The sequence below is a fragment of the Arabidopsis lyrata genome (genome assembly GCF_000004255.2).
Source record: "Arabidopsis lyrata subsp. lyrata unplaced genomic scaffold ARALYscaffold_2, whole genome shotgun sequence".
Lineage (NCBI taxonomy): Eukaryota > Viridiplantae > Streptophyta > Magnoliopsida > Brassicales > Brassicaceae > Arabidopsis > Arabidopsis lyrata.
Genome location: NW_003302554.1, coordinates 9,410,507 through 9,431,719, shown reverse-complemented (window position 1 = coordinate 9,431,719; position 21,213 = coordinate 9,410,507). Strand labels below are relative to the sequence as shown.

Here is a 21,213-nt window from a genome sequence, read left to right as displayed (position 1 = left end):
CAAGGCAGGACATAATAATAACACATTAGTAGTAAATTAGCTTTCTCCCTAAATGCCTTTTTCTTTATTTTGATGCTCTGCTTTTTTTTGTCTTAACCTGTCGGTATTATTATCGGTTTATGTCTTGTCTGACTTAGTGACTTTTAACGTTCAAGGAAAGTCTTTTTAAGTCGATGCTTACATAATTTTAAAATCTCGTTTTCTTTCTAATTAACTAGAAAATAACAAAAATAATGTACCCTCTATAATTTCTCAAGCCTTACACTATGACTATGTTACTTCTTCCATATAATCCAATAAAGTAGAATTAAAAAAAAAACAAAACTTTATTAGGTGTTGCCATGTACACATTATAGCATGAATTCATAAATGAAAATTAGAAACTAAACCTTAAAGGCAAACAAAATTTATGTAATCTCTCGTTTTTTTAGTTTTGATCGAATCTTTTCATTGAACACCATTGCAGTCTTGCTCGAATGATCGAATCTCTCTCTTAACTCAAGGTATATGATCACCTTTTTCTTATTCTTGCTCTTGCGATTGTCTTTACTCTTTAGCCTTCCTCTTACCCTTCATCTTCTTCTTATAATTATCCGATCGTTAGAGCACTTCCATCCCACCAAAATTTATTAATTAAAAAAGTAATAAATGAAGAAAGAGAAATAGTTTCTCAAACGAGAAACTCTGAGAAACGTTTCCGCACACATGTCATAATTCTACTGGTTTAATTATTAAAAATAAATAAATATAAATAATTTAATTAAATATTTTTTTATTTTTTAAATACTCCCATCATATCTACCGATGGAGATGCTCTTATCTAAGGGGCCGATTGGTAACGACTATTACTTTTGGCTGTAGAGACTTTCGTTGTAAAGACTTTGGCTGTAGAAATTTTGACTGTAGAGACTTTAACTGTTAAAATGTGATTGGTAACAACGAAACTGTTGCTGTAAAAATTATGATTTTAATTAAAATATACTACAGTGAATATAAACCCAAATTGTGATATAACAACAAAATTCATACAAAGAACTTTATGAAAAGTTTTTATACATTCATATTTCTCTATTTTTGTATCAAATGTAATATCTGATCTTTTTTATATACATAAATGGATCTTAAAAGAACAGAAAAAATCAATTGTAAATTAGTTAATACTTTTTTAAGGTTAATTTTCCAATAAATTTTATTAGAATTTTTCATATAATGGGAAAAAGAAAATAAGGAAAACTATTAATTTTTATTTTTTTTTTAATTTTTAAAGTCAGGTTTACGTGGCTGTAGAAAAAAAACTGAATTCAAAAAGTAAAAAAAAAAAAATGGGGCTTTTGCAAAAATGCCCCTTTTTCAATGACACTTTTCAAAAATGTCCCTTCTTTAAAACCTTATAAAAAATGCTCTTAAAAATATAAGATTTACCCAAATATGTATGTAACATTATTAAAACATACACAAACTACATTTCTATGTATCTAAAATCTTATAAATACTTTATAAATAACTTATAAATGCATTTTAAATACCTTTAAAAACCTTTAAAATATCTTGTAAAACCTTTGAAAAACCTTAAAAATTCTTTAAAATAACTTGTAAAACCTTTAAAAACACCTTATAAAACCTTATAAATACTTGGATCGAGTCTTCAAGTAGTAGTTACAATCCATAAGTACCTTATAAACCGAATAAAACTTTATAAAAATTTCAGATTTAAAAAGGGGCATTTTTGAAAATGGACATCTAAAAGGGGCATTTTTGAAAAAGGGCACACCAAAAGGGGCATTTTTAACAATTTTCCAAAAAAAAAAGACTTTGAAAGCTTTAAATAGTTTTAAAGCCAAAAAAGTTTGATTGACAATATAAAAACTTTAAAACTTTTCTAAAACCTTAAAAGTACTTACCAGTCATCCCCTAACTCTTTCAATTTTTTGTTCTAAACTTCTCCTAGCGACCCCGTTCTGTTATGTTTTGGGGAATATTAAGCATATTATATCTTGTTTTTAAAACTTTTCCGTTCTTGATTATATGTATATCCGAAATGGACATGTCCACCCTATAAATATCCTAAATGTTGTACCATTGGATAACAACAACATTATTGACTTCCTCACCAAAAATTTGAAAATATTTCTAATCGTGCCTTGTGATAAAATTGGAAGGACACTATTTATTCCAATTAGAAATGAATTTATGATTTAAGAATCGGATTTAGTGGCTAAGCTTAATTTACCCTTTTGCCATTATTCTTTTTTCGATTAAAACGTTTTCCCTTCCAAACGTCTTTACGAGAGAAAGAGAGTATCTAAAAATTAAGCTTGTGTTTGAAATCGAAATCGAATCGAGAAGAAAAAAATCTCAATGGATGCTGATGACGATTTCTACAGCGGCACCGAAAACTACTCCGATTACGCCGACTCCGACGAAGATGACGCCGACGCCGATTACGAGTTCGTTGAAGACGCCGCTGATGATTCCGATGACCTTATCTTCCGCCGCCGCCAGGTTTCTCCCCCTCCATCTTTCTGGATCTACATCTCGTAGAAGTAATTTAAGGAGATTGAAATTTTATGTTGCAATTCTGTATTCAAGTTTTGGTTTCTCAGATAATCGCAGGACTTTTCTGTAATGTTGATGATGAATTGAGAAAATTTATAGATCGCAATGGCTCATGAAGAATTTGTTTTTTGGTTTGTAGCAAAATTATAGTGTGTTAAGCGAGGCAGATATTTGTAAGCTTCAAGAAGACGATATTTCAAGGATTTCTACTGTTTTGTCCATTTCGAGGAATTCTTCTGCGATCCTGCTTCGTCACTACAATTGGTGTGATTCCAAATTCTGTAATTCAGACATTGCAGCTATTTTTGTGTGTGTGCTTAGAGGAACTTTTCATTTGTGCAAATGTTTAGGTGTGTGAGCAGAGTTCATGATGAATGGTTTGCTGATGAGGAGAAGGTTCGAGATGCTGTTGGCTTGTTGGAGAAACCTGTTGTTGATTTCCCAACTGATGGAGAAGTATGTCTCTCATTGTTTATATTTCCATTAACATTGTGAGTTCATCTAAATAGAATTCAGCTGTGTCTTTTGTTTATATTAGTTTCTTTCTCATTTTTTGGCAGCTTGAATGTGGAATTTGTTTTGAGGCTTTCCTTTGTGACAAATTGTATGCTGCTGCTTGTGGTCACCCGTTTTGCGATTCATGCTGGGAAGGTTTGTTTTACTGCTATCCTGATGATATTGAGACCCATTTCCAAACTTGATGTTTAGATTTAACTTGCAAATGAACTCTTCTTTTTTTCTTTGATTGTCAGTAACTTGTATCTTATTTTCCATTACAGTCATTTTAAGCATCAGAATTAATGATGGTGCATTATTGTTGGGTTAACTATCTGATCTTTCCCCTATCTTTAGGTTATATCACCACCGCGATTAATGATGGTCCTGGGTGTCTTACGTTACGATGTCCAGATCCTTCTTGCAGAGCTGCTGTTGGTCAGGATATGATCAATTTGCTAGCTCCTGATAAAGATAGCCAGAAGTACACAAGTTATTTTGTCAGATCATACGTTGAAGACAATAGAAAGGTAAGCTAGCAAATGCAGTTTGATCATGCGTGAGACATGTGCATGTTGTTTATTTGTCTTATGTTAACCTTCAAATGAAAAGCAGTGCATAACTTTAGTGTTCTTTATCCGCCCATATATGTGCTCACCGAGGTAGTAATGCATCTTTTATTTTGTAGACCAAGTGGTGTCCCGCTCCTGGCTGTGACTATGCTGTAAACTTTGTTGTTGGAAGTGGTAATTATGATGTGAATTGTCGCTGTTGTTACAGTTTCTGCTGGAATGTAAGTTGCTCTATAGAATAGTTTCATCTTTCCATTGTGTAAAATTTAATTGACAAAACCATACAATATGACTCGATCGTCATGGGTCTGCAGTGTGCTGAAGAAGCTCACCGTCCTGTTGATTGTGACACCGTTTCTAAGTGGGTATTGAAGAATAGTGCTGAGTCTGAGAATATGAATTGGTACGTTGATTTATGAAATATATTTGAGTTATGTAGATGCTAAAGATGTTTGGGATGTTGTACTCGACCTCAAAGGGTGCTAAGAGTTTTTTAAAATATTTGGGTTCCTTATATTGTATGGGTAGTGCTGGCTAGCATTTTGTAAAGCCAAAGGAAGTCAACATGGTGGATAATTTTGCAGTTTTAACTATTAGTTTTAATCTTCCATCTCCTAGCATTAGGGTGCATGCTGCTTTACATTATGTATTGTTGCCTCTAAATTCCATATTGACTTTCAGGATTTTGGCAAATTCCAAGCCCTGTCCAAAATGCAAACGGCCAATAGAGAAAAACCAGGGTTGTATGCATATTACATGCACCCCGCCATGTAAATTTGAGTTCTGCTGGTAAGTTGACAAAGTGGTTGATTGCACCGAATGCCATCATGTCAGAAGTTTAAAGTTGTGCTTTTATTATCTCTATACTTCCTGGAATCTAACTCTTAAGTGAATTTCATGTTTTTAAATCTGAAGCGAAATAGAAATAAAGTGGATTTATTTTAGGTTTTGTCAGTGTATAAAAATCTGCTTTGTATTTTCTTTCTGTAGTTTTTTGTATCTTGTAATCTGATCGTCATATGAATCTGGTTATGTAAGATTCATTTTCGCTCACAATGAAATCTCATTATAAGTAGTTGTATTGTATAAATGCAGGCTTTGCCTTGGAGCGTGGACAGAGCATGGTGAGAAGACAGGAGGCTTTTATGCTTGTAACCGTTATGAAGCAGCGAAACAAGATGGCATTGTATGAGTTCTGTGCATTGTTTATGTTCCTGGCTGACAACTAATATGTTTATTTTATATTTGACCACAGTTTTTGTCTTTCATAATCTTATTGTGCAGTATGATGAGACTGAAAAACGCCGAGAGATGGCAAAGAACTCTCTGGAGAGATATACCCACTACTATGAGAGATGGGCGACCAATCAATCGGTATGTAAATTCTTATTCATTTAATTTTCACATGTTTTATTTAAATCCTCTTAAAGGGGAAATTTAAGAAAGAGTTTTCGGCTGTCAAATTCAAATCCTTTGCTATGGAACAGAAAATCTATTTAATGACTAATCTGAACTATTTCATATTTTGATGTTTAATGACTAATCTGCAACTCAAATGTTTTTAATTGTTCGAGTTAGAGTAGTAAAAGATATGAAAATCTATATTTTTGGTTGAGAGCTTTGAAAAATTAAGGAAGTGAAGTGGAATGATTTGAAAAATTAAAGAGACTATGAAACTTTGAGGTACATGTAGTGCCTGTGATGTATTTTTCGTAGAAAGAACTGTTGTTCCTCCAGTTAGGAGAATTGTATCAGCTCATTTATATATCTGTTGGCTATGTTCGTTGGGGGCTTGGGTAATTTGACAAATCTGTTGTTGGAGTGACATGTAGTTAATAAGTCATGTAACTGCTGGAGCGAAGTCCTTTTCTAAATGTCTATGTCATATTAAGCATACTAATGAAATTAGGCTTGGGAAGGTTCATAATACACTAAATTAATAATCATTGAGATTTGTCTTATCCATATCATCTGCCTGAAGTTTCATGTTTCCTTTTTGGTAAAATTTATTCTTTATTAGATAATGACCCCGAAGAAAAATAAGTTTTCTAGATACTAAAAGCACATTGTTTATTCTAAAACAATTTACAAGTTTTTTCACTGCTTGCTGCAGTCTAGGCAAAAGGCGCTGGCGGATCTTGAGAAGATGCAAACAGATGATGTGAGCTTACAGTGCAACACTTGCTGATGTAAATAAGAATCACAAGTATTGCTTGATGTCAAACACGTGTTAAATATCTAAAATAATCATTGCTTGTTTTAATACCAATCCGTGATTCCAGATTTTGTATCTAGTTAAAAGTTCAGGAAGTTTGCTTAAGTTATCATGGTGATATTTTACAAGAGATAGCATATATGCCCTTATTGATTTTCTCTATTTTGGCATGAGACTTCTAACTTTCAATGAATTTTCTTGCTTTTTATATTGTTGGGTTTCACTAAAGCTTGTGTTTTATGGACTTCACAGATTGAGAAGCTCAGTGACATACAGTGTCAGCCTGAATCACAACTGAAGTTCATTATAGAAGCATGGTTACAGGTAAAATCCATTCCACGCGTGGCCTTTCTGAGATTTTTGGATTTTGCTCACTAATTTTCTCTACGATCATAGATAGTCGAATGCAGACGAGTTCTAAAATGGACATATGCCTATGGTTTTTACATACCTGACCACGAGCATGGAAAAAGAGTGTTTTTTGAGTACTTGCAAGGTAACTTGATTTAGCTCACATTTAAAATTAACTTTTCTTTCAAAACTTTTGGTATTGGTTCCTTGAGTGAATTACTCTGTACCTGTTTTTGCTGTTACTGGTCTTTTCCAAGTGGGAACAGAACAAAAGTTGGGAAAACATTATAGGAAATTAGGAAAAAGATGGATGGGGGGCAGGGGAGAGGAATGTTCTTCCTGCAAACGTGATCTTTGAAATGAAAAAGTTTCCGGTTCTAGATAGCGATTGCAGTTACCTATTATGTTCATGCATGAAGATGAGAATAAAAGATTAAACAACCATTAATCTTTGGTCTTTTCCAATTGTTGGATATTATATGGAGGGGGAGTAATTAGTGATGGTTAGATCCATCAGTAGTTGTTCATACGTGCATTGATGGATCTTGTCGTGATTTTATAGAAACATCATGGAGTCTTAGTAAAATAGGAAATGGTTTAGGATTTTCCCTATGTGAGATAATGTGGACTATATAGTCAAGCGTCACTCATAAGAAATTGGTCAAGCTCCTTAACCCAAATCTTAACCAATTCGGTCAGGGTTCGATTCCATCTTTGGCCACCTAATTTTAATTTGTTAATAGGTATAGGGACTTTTGTTTTTAACACGCTTTATGCTGCACAAATACATCATTTTATTTCGTCTCTTATTTTATCATACATTTAGGCGAAGCTGAGTCGGGTCTTGAAAGACTTCATCAGTGTGCTGAAAAAGAGCTGCAACCATACATAGATGCCAAAGGTCCAAGTGAAGATTTTAATGAGTTCCGCACAAAACTGGCAGGTTTAACAAGGTACTTTCCAAACATACAGAACAAAATGATAAATTAGTGGTATTGACAAGTCTAAATTTCAGTAGCTGTTAGGAAACAGTTTCAAGAACAGTTAGTTATGACTGACCCGCTAACCCAAACTTAGTGCTGAGTAAAAGAAATTAGAGAAAAGTTTAGGAAGTTTTTATTCATATAGTTGGCTCTGCGTTTTATGAAAGAAGCTAATAACATTTTGTTACCTGGAAACGAACAGTGTTACCAAAAACTATTTTGAGAACTTGGTTCGAGCACTGGAGAATGGGCTATCGGATGTGAGCTCGCATGATGCATATGATCGAACCTCAAGTTCAAAGAGCTTAGGTGGGAAGACTAAGGGATCGACTTCTAAAGCCAGCAGCTCCGATTCAAACCATTGGTCTTGTGAATATTGCACGTATGTAAATCCAAGGTCAACCACCATTTGCCAAATGTGTGAACATGGCCGATGAAATGTCAGCAAACTGGCATTAAAGACTGTAATAGTAATGTTTGGTCGCTTTTGGTCACAAACATGATCAAGCGTCATGTAACTTTGTATGTTTTCTAGTATTTGGAATAAACGGATCCAATAAATTGGATTATACTGGCCATGATTAATTTGCCAATGATGACAAAAGCGACAACATGAGAGGTGAATTATAAGTTCTTACAAGATAATTGTAAAAATTATGTTATTGCATTACTTGCTCTCTCCTGCTTTCATTTTTCTACATGATGTTCTATAAAGCTTTTTTGTTTCTTAACATTTTTACAGACCATCTATTTTTGTTCCAGTCAGGGGTTGAGCCAAGGTTGACCATCAGCACAAATCTACCGGGAGGAGGTTTTCGGATCCACCGTGTTGCTGAAGTCCATTTCCTTGAGAGAAATGATATGTGGCAAAAATAAAACAATGTGACTGACGCTCGGAAGCGATAAAAACTTTTATTCGAACTCTGGCAAAAATGTCCGATCGAACAAGTTGAGAATCCTCTTCTCTTTTCAAATTAGGTTTCGAACTCAGATCTCTTAACACCACCCAAAGAGAGATTTGCTTATAAAGACAAATTCAAAAACCTACAATGAAGTCCGTGTGGTCCATCATCCCTGTGGTATCTCCATTCTTATGAAAGAGTCTTGAGTCGGATTAGTCCTCTAAGGCTCTAACCGGAAGTCTCAAGAAGATTTTCTCTATGATGTCGTTTCGTAGTGATGATGGAGCAATCACTTCCATATCTTTCTTCCTTTGATTGATATATGAATGTCTCTTGTTATATCTCTCGGTCTTGTATTAGAATTTGAACACTCACTAATTTAATTTGTTTGTTGAAATTTATGCATTAAATCTAAAAAACCAAAGTGCCCACCATTGTTTACAGAAAGCCCACACAAACCAAATGAAGAGCTAATGGGCCCAATATGAAGCCCAAAATAAATAATGAAGGGAGGGAAGAATACGAAGAAATTGAGACGAAGCTCATACACTCTCACCGGAGTGAGCAAGTCTCGGCCGACGACGACATCAATCATCCCATAGCATCGAATCCTCTTCATTAGACAAGGAGATAGTCGTAAGATTTCCTGAAACCAATAGCCGTTGGACCAAACAGATGACAAAGTCGAAGAGATTGTGATCAAGGTAAATAAAATTACATGAAACTCCTCTTTCACGCATTTCGTCGAACACTTTGAATGCATCTATTGCTCTTCCATCTTTGCAAAGCTGCTTCATCACACAGTTATTCAGTATAGAGATTAAGGAAAACACCATCTTCATGCATCTTCTTATACATCTCAAACCCTTGTTTCTTAATCCCGATTTTGAAATAACCCATGAATCAAAACCGTGTAATTTTACAGTGAGAGTAATGGCAGCTAGAGTCAAGTTAGTTATGTAGAAATCAAAAGTTTAAAGAACTGCACTTCTTTATTAGATTTAGAAAACTCTCACAAAAACTAAATCTCTCTATTGAAGTCTTGTCGAACAACTCTCTACATAGAACTCCTTATATAGGCATAAGCAACATCCTAAACCTATTAGGATTACAAAACCAATTTCCATATTTTGTAAACCTTGTTTTCCTTTTTTCTAGTTCTCTAGAAACTTCCACTTTCTAAAGAAACTTGTTCCCCAAGTTCTGGAATTATCCAACATTCACCCCCGTAATTCCAACACGAATTGCAGGGTCTTCGATTGCTTGTACTCCGATCAAGTTCCTCATTTCCTTGAATTTGATTCGGGCTAGTGGCTTCGTAAGTATGTCCGCCTTCTGTAGTGTACCAGGAACATGCTCCACCTCTATTTGATCATTCTCCACACACTCTCTAATGAAGTGATATTTCTTGAGAATGTGTTTGCTCCTTCCATGAAAGACCGGGTTCTTGGTGAGAGCAATGGCTGACTTATTGTCAATCCTCAGTGTGACCTTCTCGTTTTTGCTAAGTATTTCTTCCATTAACTCCTTAAGCCATATAGCTTGCTTTGCGGCTTCCGTAGCTGCCATGAACTCAGCTTCGCAAGACGATAACGCGACGTTGGGCTGTTTCTGCGATGTCCACGTGATTGGTGATGAACCGAAGTAGAAGATGTGACCCGACGTGCTTCTTCCATCATCGATATCAATGTTATGACTACTATCACTGTATCCAATCACCTTGCTTGATTCATCTCTCCTGAAAAACAAACCCAAATTGGTAGTTCCCTTTACATATCTTAGTACCTGTTTAAGAGCTTGGCCGTGACTCTCTCTCGGACTTTGCATGTATCGACTTAGAACTCCAACAGCATATGCCAAGTCTGGTCTCGTGTGAAGCAGGTACCTCAAGCATCCAATGCTTCTCCTGTATGCCGTGGCATCAATCTCTGGCTCACTTTCTGCCTTTGAGAGCTTTATGTTTGCATTCATTGGAACTTGTGTGGGATTACATGTGTCCATCTTTGTATCCAAGAGAATTCCTTTTGCATAACCCTCTTGCTTTATGCGAATCCCATCAGCTCCTTGTATGACTTCAATTCCAAGATAGTATGTCAATTTGCCTAGATCAGACATCTCAAATTCTCTTGACATATCTTTCTTGAATTGATTGATGACTTTTAATGATGTTCCTGTCACGAACAAGTCATCTACGTATATTGCCACGATCAAGTAGTCTCCCTTATCCCCTTTGAGATACACGGACAACTCTTTCACACATCTCTTGAGGCCCATCTCTTTAAACACACGATTAAGCTTCACATTCCATGCCCTAGGAGCTTGGCGTAGTCCGTATAGTGCTTTGTGAAGTCGGTAGACTCTGTTTTCTTCTCCTTTCTTTTCAAATCCCTCAGGTTGGCTTACATAGACGGTTTCATTAAGGTCTCCGTTTAAGAAGGCCGTCTTGACGTCTAAGTGATGTATCTCCCAACCTTTTGCTGCTGCAAGTGCTATGAGAGAGCGGATGGTTTCGATCCGAGCAACAGGGGCAAACGCTTCTTCAAAATCAATGCCTTGTTGTTGTACATAGCCTTTTGCTACTAGCCTCGCTTTGTACTTGTTCACCGAACCATCTGCTTTTCTTTTGATCTTAAAGATCCATTTTAAACCTATTGGTTTTACCCCAATTGGTTTGTCAACAAGCTCCCAAGTCATGTTTTTCACGATTGAATCTATTTCAGCCATCATAGCTTCAATCCATTCTCGAAGATCCTTAGCTTCCCAATAGCTTTCTGGCTCGCCATCAATGGTGAACAGCAGCTTCTCACTTTCTATGTCAGCAAGAAGAATGTAATCATCAAGATATCTTGGTCTGTTGATTGCACGCCCGTACCTTGTTACGTACTGCTGGTTTTGGGCTTCTTCTTGATGTTCGTCATTATCGTTCTCAGCCTCTGCTTCTTCGTCTTGATTTTCAGGTTGCGGATCTTCTTGATAATCATCATTGTTCACTTGATTATCGTTATTAATATTGCCATCTTCAATAACTCCATTAAGTGTGAGCTTAAACATTCCAGGTTCTCCGCTCTCTTGTTGTGACAATGATGACCAGTCCCAAGCTTTCTTCTCTTCAAATATTACATCTCTGCTTACAAACACCTTCCTCGTGGTTGGGTCGTAGAGACGATAGGCTTTGGAGCCTTGTTCAGTTCCAAGATTGATCACACATCGCGACCTATCGTCTAGCTTCTTTAGATAAGGTCCGGTGATCTTTATATATGCGACACATCCAAAGACTCTTAAATGTTCAATATTCGGTTTCTTGGACATGAGGCACTCATATGGTGTTTGATCTTTCAAAGCTTTTGTAGGGACTCGGTTGATGAGATATGTGGAGTGACGTACGGCTTCTCCCCACATATCATTCGGAATTTTCATTGCCTTAAGCAAACTTCTTGTCATCTCCATCAGAGTGCGATTTCTCCTTTCTACTACACCATTCTGTTGAGGCGTGTATGGTGCAGTTAAGTGACGATTAACTCCGTTTTCTTCACAAAACGAGTTGAATTCATTCGAGGTAAACTCTCCTCCTCTATCGGTGCGAAAAGTTTTAATCGATTTCCCCAATTGCTTCTCCACAAAATCTTTAAATCTTTTGAACCGATCAAACGTCTCACTCTTCTCCTTCAACAACATTGTCCACATGTATCTTGAGAAATCATCAATTAATACGAAAACGTACCGATTGTTTGCTAGTGTTGGCGGTGAGATAGGTCCGCATAAGTCTCCGTGAATCAACTCCAAGGCTTGAGTTGCCCGGTAAGACGCTTTGATTGGGAAAGGTTTTCTTGTTTGTTTCCCAACTAAGCATGCGTTGCAGATGCTTTCCTCTAATTGAATCTGTGGCAACCCAATGACCATCTCCTTTTTCACCATGTTATTCAGGACACCAACACTTATATGACCAAGTCGTGAATGCCAAGTCATTGCTTCATCATCGCTTTGTATTTGTAGACACTTTGGAAAGCTTATTTCCATTGGTGTCTTGTAGAGACGGTTTGGCGATCGTATGACCTGTACTAGTAACCTTCCTTGTGCATCACTCAACGTGAGAGCTTCACCTTTCATGTTGACTTCGCACCCGTGTTCTGTCGCTTGTCCCAGGCTTATGATATTGTGCTTAAGCTCAGGTATATAGTAGATGTCTTTGAGTGCCCTCTTATCACCATTCTTGCTTACAAACACTATAGTACCTTTTCCCACAATATCAACATACGACCCATCACCAAACTTCACTTTTCCTTTTATGTTTTCATCTAGGCTTGAGAAAAATTCCTTGTTCCCTGTCATGTGATTACTTGCTCCATTGTCAAGATACCAAATACTCTTGTTATTGGTATCATATACCTTCGGGAATACCTTTTCTTCATTTAGGAACACCACCTCGTGTATGTAAAGCGCGTCAGCTTCTTGTGTTTCATTCAGATTCGTTTCTTGTTGTTCTACAGGTCTCTCAGGGCATTTAGCTACAAAGTGACCAGGCTTGTCACATCTCCAACAGATTATTTTGGATCGATCTCTCTGTTGGTGTTGTTGCTCTGCGTTTTCTCCTCCTTTGTTTTGGCCGTTGGACCTCCCTCGTCCTCTGCCTCTTCCGGAGCTAGTGTTGCCCTGATTTCCTCTTCCATACCCTCCACGGTTGAATCCTCCTCTACCTCTGGCTCCTCCATGCGAGTTTCCATAGCCACCACGGGTATTATTGGAGTTGGAAAACATAAGTTTTCCCTGATCTTCTCTTTGGGTGTTCTTCTTTACTCGATCTTCATAGGCTTTGATTCTTCCTACTATGTCTTCAAAGCCAGTAGTCTTTAAATCAAGTACTTGTTCGAGAGACGCTACGATGTGAATGAATTTCTCTGGAAGTGCTGACAAAAACTTCTTCACAAGTTTTGTTTCATCAAGGATTTCCCCTAGGGAAGCCGATTGAGCTGCTAGTCCTGACATCTTCCCTGCAAATTCATCCACTGTCTCTGAATCTCCTCCCATCGTCAACCGATCTAGTTCAGCTTTTAGGGTTTGGAGTCTCGCTTCCTTCACTCGGTCCGCTCCCTGGTGACGGGATTTTATCGAATTCCATATGCTTTTAGCTAGATCTTGCTCTCCTATTTGTAAGATAAGTGCCTCGGGGATAGATTGGAATATTAGTGCCGTCGCCACATTGTTTTTCTTTTGATCCCCGTTTCCTGGATCAATTGTATCCCATACTTCACTTACACGAAGCATTACCTTCATCCTCATCGCCCAGACCGTGTAGTTCGTCGGTGTTAACATTGGACATTTTATCGACGGAGCTCCAAGGTCCTTCGTTCGTGGTGGAGGATTCTGCACATCCGCCATGGTTGATCACAGGTCTTGATCCTTCAAAGCTTCAACACAAGCTCTGATACCAATTCAAGTTAGTTATGTAGAAATCAAAAGTTTAAAGAACTGCACTTCTTTATTAGATTTAGAAAACTCTCACAAAAACTAAATCTCTCTATTGAAGTCTTGTAGAACAACTCTCTACATAGAACTCCTTATATAGGCATAAGCAACATCCTAAACCTATTAGGATTACAAAACCAATTTCCATATTTTGTAAACCTTGTTTTCCTTTTTTCTAGTTCTCTAGAAACTTCCACTTTCTAAAGAAACTTGTTCCCCAAGTTCTGGAATTATCCAACATAGAGAAGAGGAAAGTTTGGTGGTTGTGAACGGAGAAGAGGAAGAGCATGATTCGAGGGAACGATTTCTTCTTAGATATTTTTTGCAAGAATGGAAGCTCGTTAAATCCCTTCTCGATGATATTGTTGCAAATGGCCGTGTCATTGATCCTTCTTCTGTTCAGAAAATCCGCTCCATCGTACGTTTGCTTCTTTCTCTTTTAACTTCATCTTCTTGTGTGATTCCTATTTTTAAGACATTTTTGTGTGTTGTATTGTAGATGGATAAATACCAGGAGCAAGGTCAACTAGTGGAACCTTACTTAGAGAGTATAGTTTCTCCATTAATGTTTATCATCCGTTCGAAAACAGTTGAATTAGACGCCAAACCTGATGAAATTCTCGATATTATTAAGCCGATAAGCATTATTATCTATGCTTTAGTTACTGTATGTGGTTACAAAGCTGTTATCAAGTTCTTTCCGCATCAAGTATCTGATTTGGAACTCGCTGTGGCACTTCTGGAGAAGTGCCATAGTATGACTTCTGTTTCGTCGTTGAGGCAAGAAAGCACTGGAGAAATGGAGGCTAAATGTGTTACTCTTTTGTGGCTTTCTATCCTTGTGTTGGTCCCGTTTGATATTTCTTCTGTTGATACAAGCATTGCAAACGATAAGAGCTTTGGTGTGGACGATCTGGCTCCTTTGGTATTGAAGATTTTGGGTTTCTGTAAGGACTATCTGTGCAGTGCTGGCCCTATGCGCAGGATTTCGGGATTGCTTCTTTCTAAGCTTTTAACGCGTCCGGATATGGGAAAGGCATTTGCAAGGTCTGCTCCTATCACCATAAGTGCTTCAGTTTTGAGTTTCGTTTATGTGTTTGTTCTGCTCTGAACGCTTGTCTTCTATCAACAAAATTGTTCGGATTACGCAGATGGACTAACTTTTCTCTGTTGCGCTGTGGCATTTCTGTTTCAGTTTTTTCGAGTGGACCCATGAAGTTTTATCTTCTAAGGAAGATAGTGTTGTGAACAACTTTCGCTTGATTGGTGTGATGGAGGCTCTGGCTGCCATTTTTAAGGTTTCTTTTCTGTAACCTGGAGTTATTCACTTTGTTTTCAATAATGGTCCATACTGGAACACGTTAGACATAAATATAGATGGCAGTAAAGTAACCGATTTGATTTGTATGGTTTTATCTTGTAGGAAATATTGCTGGTTTCGATTACTTAGGTTTTCGTATTTTGCATCTTACTTTTATATGTCTTGCTAACATTGGCAGACTGCTAGCCGGAAAGTGTTGCTAGATGCCCTTCCTGTTGTTTTGAATGATGTGATCGTGCTAAGCAAATCAAATGGAGCAACTAGAAGTCCTCTGCTTCGCAAGTATTTGATCCAGTTAACTCAGAGGATAGGGCTTGTTTGTCTTCCTCATCGCTCACCTTCCTGGCGCTATGTGGTAAATACCTTTTAGCATGTATAATAGTAGTGTGAAGCAACTTCCTCCCTCATGGGTTTAATATTTTAGAATTTCTGGTTATGCCCGTAATTTAAATACTCTCATTCTCAAGTTAATCAGCTGAAACTGGTTTATTGAACACCATGCAGGCTCAAACCGCCTCCCTTTCTGAGAATATATCTATGAGTTCGACCCACTTGTTGGCACCGCCAGATCATGCTGTCTTTGCCGTCTCGCAACCAGAAAGTTCAGATGACCAAGAGGATGAAGATATGGATGTTCCTGAAATCTTAGAACAGATAATTGAAATGCTACTCTCTCGTTTGAGAGACACGGTACGTTTAGTGGGTGAGATACTACTGTTAGGCTGACAACTAGAGGTGGTTACATCTCAACTTATAGAAGTAGATGACAACATGATAATCTGAGTAAAAATACGCTGCTATGCACCTAGCTGGAGTGACTAGTTAACACAAAACAGATATGTTTCGTGGATGCTATAAATATTTGTATGCTCAAATGAAACTTTCAGCTGCCAACCAGAAAATCTCACATGTTACTAGTATTGGCAAGCATTTTCCTTCCATTTTTTTTTTACTATTTGAGTATTTTCTGAACTGTGTAGGACACAGTAGTTCGTTGGTCTGCTGCAAAGGGTATAGGTCGTGTAACTTCACGACTAACATCCGTTCTTTCTGAAGAAGTGCTGTCATCTGTATTGGAACTGTTTTCACCAGGAGAGGTACTCAAAATTAATGGATATCTGGCATGTTCTAAAATCCAATCAAAACAGGCTGACAGTTATTATATTCAGGGAGATGGCTCATGGCATGGGGGTTGCTTGGCTTTAGCTGAACTGTCTCGCAGAGGGTTACTGTTGCCTAGAAGTTTCCCACAAGTCGTCCCAGTTATTGTTAAGGTCGTACTCTTTCCCAGTCACAGCATTACTTATTTCTCTAGTCAATGCATATGAAGCAATGGCATCACTCACCCAAATTATGCAGAAGCTGTATGGATTTACATCTAAATATCATTTACAGGCACTCCATTATGATGTCCGTCGAGGTCCGCACAGTGTTGGATCTCATGTGCGTGATGCAGCTGCCTATGTTTGTTGGGCATTTGGGCGCGCCTATTACCACAAAGATATGAAAAATGTCCTGGATCAGCTTGCTCCAGATTTATTGATAGTGGGTTCCTTTGATAGAGAGGTACTAATCACTCTTTTGACACTATAATTTGTTTGCCATTTCTTGTTTGATTTAGAGAATTATGTTTTTTATGATCTCTTCATTGCGTAAAGTTTATTGATTTCTTTTATCAGGTGAACTGTAGAAGGGCTGCTGCCGCTGCTTTCCAAGAGAATGTTGGAAGGCAAGGAAATTACCCTCATGGGATTGACATAGTGAACATAGCTAACTATTTTTCCCTTTCTTCTCGGGTGAACTCGTACCTTCAGGTTGCTGCTTCCATTGCTCAATATGAAGGGTATCTATATCCTTTTGTGGATGAATTGCTATACAACAAGATCTGCCACTGGGTATGCTCTGTTTGATATTGGTTCGCCTCTGGTTTCTCTGCATATCTAAAACCTTTTTAAGGCCCTGCTTGTATTTAATGTTAAAACGGTTTTTTCTTAGGTAGTCGACAGACTAATTTTAAAATTCAACAACCCATAAACTAGAGCTGATAGTTTGATTGGGTTCTGTATCAAATCGTTGTTCCTAGTTGTATCTTCCATATTATGTTAATTATTCAATCTTGTCATTTCAGGATAAAAGCTTGAGAGAACTTGCTGCAGAAACTCTTGCTGCTCTTGTTAAATACGAGCCTAAGCACTTTGCCAACTATGTGCTGGAGAAACTAACTCCTCGTACCCTTTCAAGTGATTTGTGCATGCGCCATGGTGCAACATTGGCAGCTGGAGAGGTTGTGTTAGCTCTGCACCAGTGTGGCTATGTACTTTCTGCTGGTTGGTACCATCTAATTTTTCTGCTTTGACTTTTCTGGCATCTTTGCATATGCGAGTACATATCAATTTTAGTATGGAAAACCAAATATATGGGAACCATCTTTGAATCTGGACCTTATCATCATAGATGTACTCAGACTGTATTCAGCCCCATTCGAGCATCATTATCCCTTATATTTAATGTTCCTGAATCCTGATGCACTTAATTTTTACAGATAGCCATAAGCGTATGGCTGGGATTGTCCCTGCCATTGAGAAAGCACGGCTTTATCGTGGAAAAGGTGGAGAAATAATGCGACTGGCTGTCTCACGGTTTATCGAGTGTATCTCGTTATCGCATGTGACATTATCTGAGAGAACAGAACGGATCCTGCTTGATACCCTCAATGAGAATTTAAGACATCCCAATTCTCAAATACAGGTACCTACGTTTCTAAATATTATGAAGTTATTTATTTTCATCCTGTTAGCATAATTCATTAGTTAACGGGTTCACTTATTATACAGAATGCAGCTGTCAATGCTGTTAAACAGTTTGTGCAATCCTATCTCGTTTGCAATGATAAGATTGCTGTTGATTTAGTATCAAAACACCTGACACATCTAACCGACCCAAACGTAGCTGCTCGGAGAGGTTTTGCACTTGCACTAGGTGCCTTGCCATGTGAACTATTGACTGCAAAGTGGAAGGATGTAGTTTTGAAGCTCTGCAGTGCATGTCAGATAGAGGTAAAGAAGACGACATTTGACTACATCGGTCTCCAATCCTTAAAAAAACAGTATAAATTTTATTGAATTTGACGGATGTTTTTTTTCCCAAGCAGGCTAATCCTGAAGATAGAGATGCTGAGGCACGCATGAATGCTGTGAAGGGACTCATATCCGTGTGTGAAACTCTTACTCAGCGAAGTGCTAGTGATCCTGAAAACGATGACCTGTCTCTTTTTGTTCTTATCAAGACTGAAGTGGTGGATACTTTACTGAAAGCTCTTGATGACTATTCAGTTGATAACAGAGGTGATGTTGGTTCTTGGGTTCGTGAAGCTGCAATCCATGGACTTGAGAAGTGTACATATATTCTCTGTAAGAAAGTCCGAACAAATGCAGCGGATGATCATAACAATGAATCATCCTCGCTTTTTGATTCAAGTCTCGCAAACCATTTGATTGGAGGTATTGTGAAACAAGGAATGGAGAAAATGGATAAATTAAGAGAAACTGCTGCAAAAGTTCTTCAAAGGATTTTGTATCACGAAACTGTTACCGTCCCTTTCATACCTCATAGAGAAACACTGGAAGAAGTTATTCCCAACAAAGCAAGCTTACAATGGGCGGTATGCAGATCCTGGAGCCTTGGGTTGCTTCTTCTGTTTCAAAGTGTTTATCTGAATATAAGTTATTTTATTCTTTTGTAGGTTCCGGAATTCTCTTTCCCACGTTTTGTTCAGCTCTTGAAATTCCGTTGTTATAGCAAACAGGTAATGTCTGGATTAGTAGTTTCTATCGGAGGATTACAAGAGTCGCTTAAAACAGCTTCACTCTCTGCATTACTGGAGTATTTGAGGGAAGAAGATGAAGCTAAAGACCTCAAACAACAACAATCTAGAGAATCTGCGATTTGCGACGACATCCTCTGGATACTTCAAGAGTACAAAAAATGTAACCGAGTTATCGTACCCTGTCTAAAGGTAAATACACCATTAACCTGTAGCTTCTATGTGGTTATGTCTTAACACCTTTCTTTTGACACAGACAATTCAAGAGCTCTTGGACAGGATTTTTCGGAATCAAGAGGTATGTTTTAGAGTTTGACTTGTTTGGATTAGATTTTGCCAAAGCTTGTAGATTCCACGTAAAGCTTATCTGTGATTTGATTTCAGGCTTATACGTTGAGTTTCTACACGGGAGTCATGGATTCCTTAGCCATCGAACTAAGAGCCTCAAAGAAATTCGAAAAGGTAGACGCAGGCGTTGGAATACTTGGGTCTATTGCCTCTGTTTCGGAACCCATCAGCACACAAGCGTTCTCTCAGCTTCTATCATTCCTTGCCCACCAATACCCAAAGGCTCATGTCACTTCTCTGCATCTTAAACTCTGTTTAGAAAATTCATGTTGGTTACATGGCTTTTTTGTTTTCACTTGATCCAGATCCGAAATAAGGCAGCTTTTCAAGCCTATCTTGCGCTGCTACAAAACAAAATCTTAGTACCAGCGGACAAGATTGAGAAAGTGAAACATATAATATCTGTGACTTGTTGGGATGCTGACACGGAGTCAACGCAATCTCAGAGGTTAGAATTGTGTAAATTGACTGGTTTAGATTATGGAGTAGTGTTCAAGACCAGAAACAGAAGGGTGACTAGGGATAGAATTTCGGCTTTGGACGAGAATGCGTCTTACTCAGCTCTGGTCGATTCCTCTGGCTTCTGATTGTTGGTAAGCATATGCATTGTTAATAGTGTATAGGGACTTTTGCTCGAAATAGGCTGAGTCAGGCCTTGAACGACTTCATCGATGTGCTGAAAAGGAATTGCAAACATACTTAGACTGTGTATAGATTTTAATGAGGTCCGCACAAAACTGAAAGGTTTAGCAAGGTACTTTCCAAACCTATAAAATACTGAAGCTAAATAAGTAGCTTAACAAAGTTTTTGCTCTTGACACGTCTAAATTTTAGTAGCTGTTCTGAAACAGGTCCAAGGAAAGTTAGTTATAACTGACTCGCAAACCGAAACTTAGTACTGAGGATGCTTAAGGACGTATTCATTGATTTAGTTGGCTCTGCGTGATGAAAGAAGCTAATAACATATTATTACTGTTAATGAACAGTGTCACGACAAACTATTTTGAGAACTTAGTTCGAGCGCTGGAGAATGGACTATCCGGATGTGAGCTCACATGGTGCATATGATCGAACCTCCAGTTCAAACCAAATTTGCCAAATGTGTGATGTGAACATGGTTGGTGAAATGCCAACAAAAAAAAATCTAGATTGAGAAGAGTAGAGGGTATAGAAGAGAAGTCGATTCCAAACAGATTGTCTAAAAGACAAAAACCAATGTCAGTGTCTGAATGAGTTCAATTTAGTTTTAAGAAATGCGGTTCTTTGGAAACAACAATGTGATGGAGAGGCGAAAGCTATATAAACGTTTGTTCGAAAGTCTCGCTAGAATCTCCAAGCAAACATGTTGATAATCTTGTTCTCTTTTTACCATTCAAATTATGTCTGATCTTTTAACAGTGAAAGAGACATCAATTTATAAACGACTATTTTAAAAACCTAGTAAGAACATCAAACCGAAAATCACAAGGATAGGGAAAGCAAGATAAACCAAAATATAAAAACACAAAGTGAAACCAGACTTGGAGTAGATGTATAAACACATGAAGACGTATTTTACGAAAAGGATAAAGACGCGGTGCAGTTTCGGGTTATTCATGTGGAACCGTGGGCCGAAACCATGAGACTCGATCCTCGATCTCCATTCTTTTGGAAGAGAAAACTTGAGTAGGATTAGTTCTTTCACTGGAAGTCTTACGAATATTTCCTCTATGACGTCGTCTGGTAGTGATGATGGAACAATCACTCCCATCTCTTTTTTTTTTTTTTTTTTTTTTGATATCATATCGACAAAGCCCGATCCATAGCCAATCCCTACTACGCGGGGTAACGCGACTGAGTGGAGTCGAACTCCGGTGGGGAAGGCGGAGCCAATTGGACTTAACCACTTGACTAAAGGCACTTCCCCCAATCACTCCCATCTCTTTCTTCTTTAGATATGAAAAAATGGATGAATGCATCTCGTTTTGTATTGGAATTTAGAGTATAGTAGTTTAAATTTAGTTTTATGTAAAAAAAACAGAGTTTAAATTTAGTTCATTTTTAGATTTTTACTTTTTAGTAATGTTATTTTAAATTTTTGGACAAATAATCCAGTTTTTTTTTTTTTTTTTATAAAAAGCTATAAAAAGATATGAAATATAATTAGACCAGATTTTCAAATATTAATTATTATTTTTGGCAGGA

The 21,213-nt window shown here is 37.6% G+C and overlaps 3 protein-coding genes and 1 long non-coding RNA gene across 9 annotated transcripts in view; 3 read left to right on the top strand and 1 right to left on the bottom strand.

The window, feature by feature from the left end:
- Positions 1-185, top strand: part of LOC110224192 (transcription elongation factor SPT6 homolog) — a 7,854-nt gene extending 7,669 nt beyond the window's left edge. The window contains exon 18 of the mRNA XM_021010032.1: positions 156-185. Coding sequence (XP_020865691.1) covers positions 156-185 — 30 coding nt within the window. The remainder of the gene's footprint in view (positions 1-155) is intronic.
- A 2,095-nt stretch (positions 186-2,280) lies between these two features.
- LOC9324471 (probable E3 ubiquitin-protein ligase ARI8) lies at positions 2,281-7,839 on the top strand. Its single transcript, XM_002888362.2, has 15 exons — positions 2,281-2,502; positions 2,696-2,820; positions 2,907-3,012; positions 3,117-3,207; positions 3,409-3,581; positions 3,740-3,844; positions 3,938-4,026; positions 4,305-4,412; positions 4,719-4,809; positions 4,908-4,997; positions 5,737-5,784; positions 6,091-6,162; positions 6,235-6,334; positions 7,016-7,142; positions 7,375-7,839. Exons 1-15 carry the CDS (start codon positions 2,359-2,361, stop codon positions 7,607-7,609), a joined length of 1,704 nt encoding a protein of 567 aa, XP_002888408.1. The 5' UTR covers positions 2,281-2,358; the 3' UTR covers positions 7,610-7,839.
- Positions 7,840-8,461: 622 nt separating this feature from the next.
- LOC110231045 lies at positions 8,462-13,859 on the bottom strand. 2 transcript variants are annotated; one of them, XR_002334136.1, is made up of 3 exons: positions 13,777-13,859; positions 8,998-9,014; positions 8,462-8,862 (listed from the first exon to the last, which is right to left on the bottom strand). It is a non-coding gene; the product is annotated as an uncharacterized LOC110231045 (long non-coding RNA). The 2 variants fall into 2 exon arrangements; XR_002334135.1 differs by having other exon boundaries at positions 8,462-9,014.
- On the top strand, positions 8,688-20,346 carry LOC9324470 (tubulin-folding cofactor D). Of its 5 annotated transcripts, XM_021035772.1 has the most exons (20): positions 8,688-8,778; positions 9,000-9,015; positions 13,778-13,955; positions 14,037-14,584; positions 14,733-14,835; positions 15,037-15,213; positions 15,363-15,548; positions 15,839-15,955; positions 16,028-16,132; positions 16,254-16,424; positions 16,538-16,753; positions 16,987-17,185; positions 17,401-17,606; positions 17,693-17,914; positions 18,010-18,519; positions 18,601-18,873; positions 18,938-18,979; positions 19,066-19,251; positions 19,335-19,783; positions 19,881-19,975. In XM_021035772.1, exons 2-19 carry the CDS (start codon positions 9,008-9,010, stop codon positions 19,614-19,616), a joined length of 3,729 nt encoding a protein of 1,242 aa, XP_020891431.1. In that variant the 5' UTR covers positions 8,688-8,778; positions 9,000-9,007; the 3' UTR covers positions 19,617-19,783; positions 19,881-19,975. The 5 variants fall into 5 exon arrangements, with proteins under 5 accessions (XP_020891431.1, XP_020891430.1, XP_020891429.1 ...); XM_021035771.1 differs by lacking the exons at positions 8,688-8,778; positions 19,881-19,975 and adding an exon at positions 20,016-20,346 and having other exon boundaries at positions 8,894-9,015; positions 19,335-19,622; XM_021035770.1 differs by lacking the exon at positions 8,688-8,778 and having other exon boundaries at positions 8,894-9,015; positions 19,335-19,622.
- Positions 20,347-21,213: the final 867 nt, after the last annotated feature.

Bases quoted from the DNA above. Each gene is read 5' to 3' on its own strand.
- LOC9324471 (XM_002888362.2), top strand. From the start codon at position 2,359: ATGGATGCTGATGACGATTTCTACAGCGGCACCGAAAACTACTCCGAT. The intron at 3,208-3,408 runs GTTTGTTTTACT...CCCTATCTTTAG, and splicing joins TTGCGATTCATGCTGGGAAG to GTTATATCACCACCGCGATT. The intron at 6,163-6,234 runs GTAAAATCCATT...CTACGATCATAG, and splicing joins TTATAGAAGCATGGTTACAG to ATAGTCGAATGCAGACGAGT.
- LOC9324470 (XM_021035771.1), top strand. From the start codon at position 8,915: ATGCATCTTCTTATACATCTCAAACCCTTGTTTCTTAATCCCGATTTT. The intron at 9,016-13,777 runs TAGAGTCAAGTT...AATTATCCAACA, and splicing joins ACAGTGAGAGTAATGGCAGC to TAGAGAAGAGGAAAGTTTGG. The intron at 15,956-16,027 runs GTACTCAAAATT...TATTATATTCAG, and splicing joins AACTGTTTTCACCAGGAGAG to GGAGATGGCTCATGGCATGG.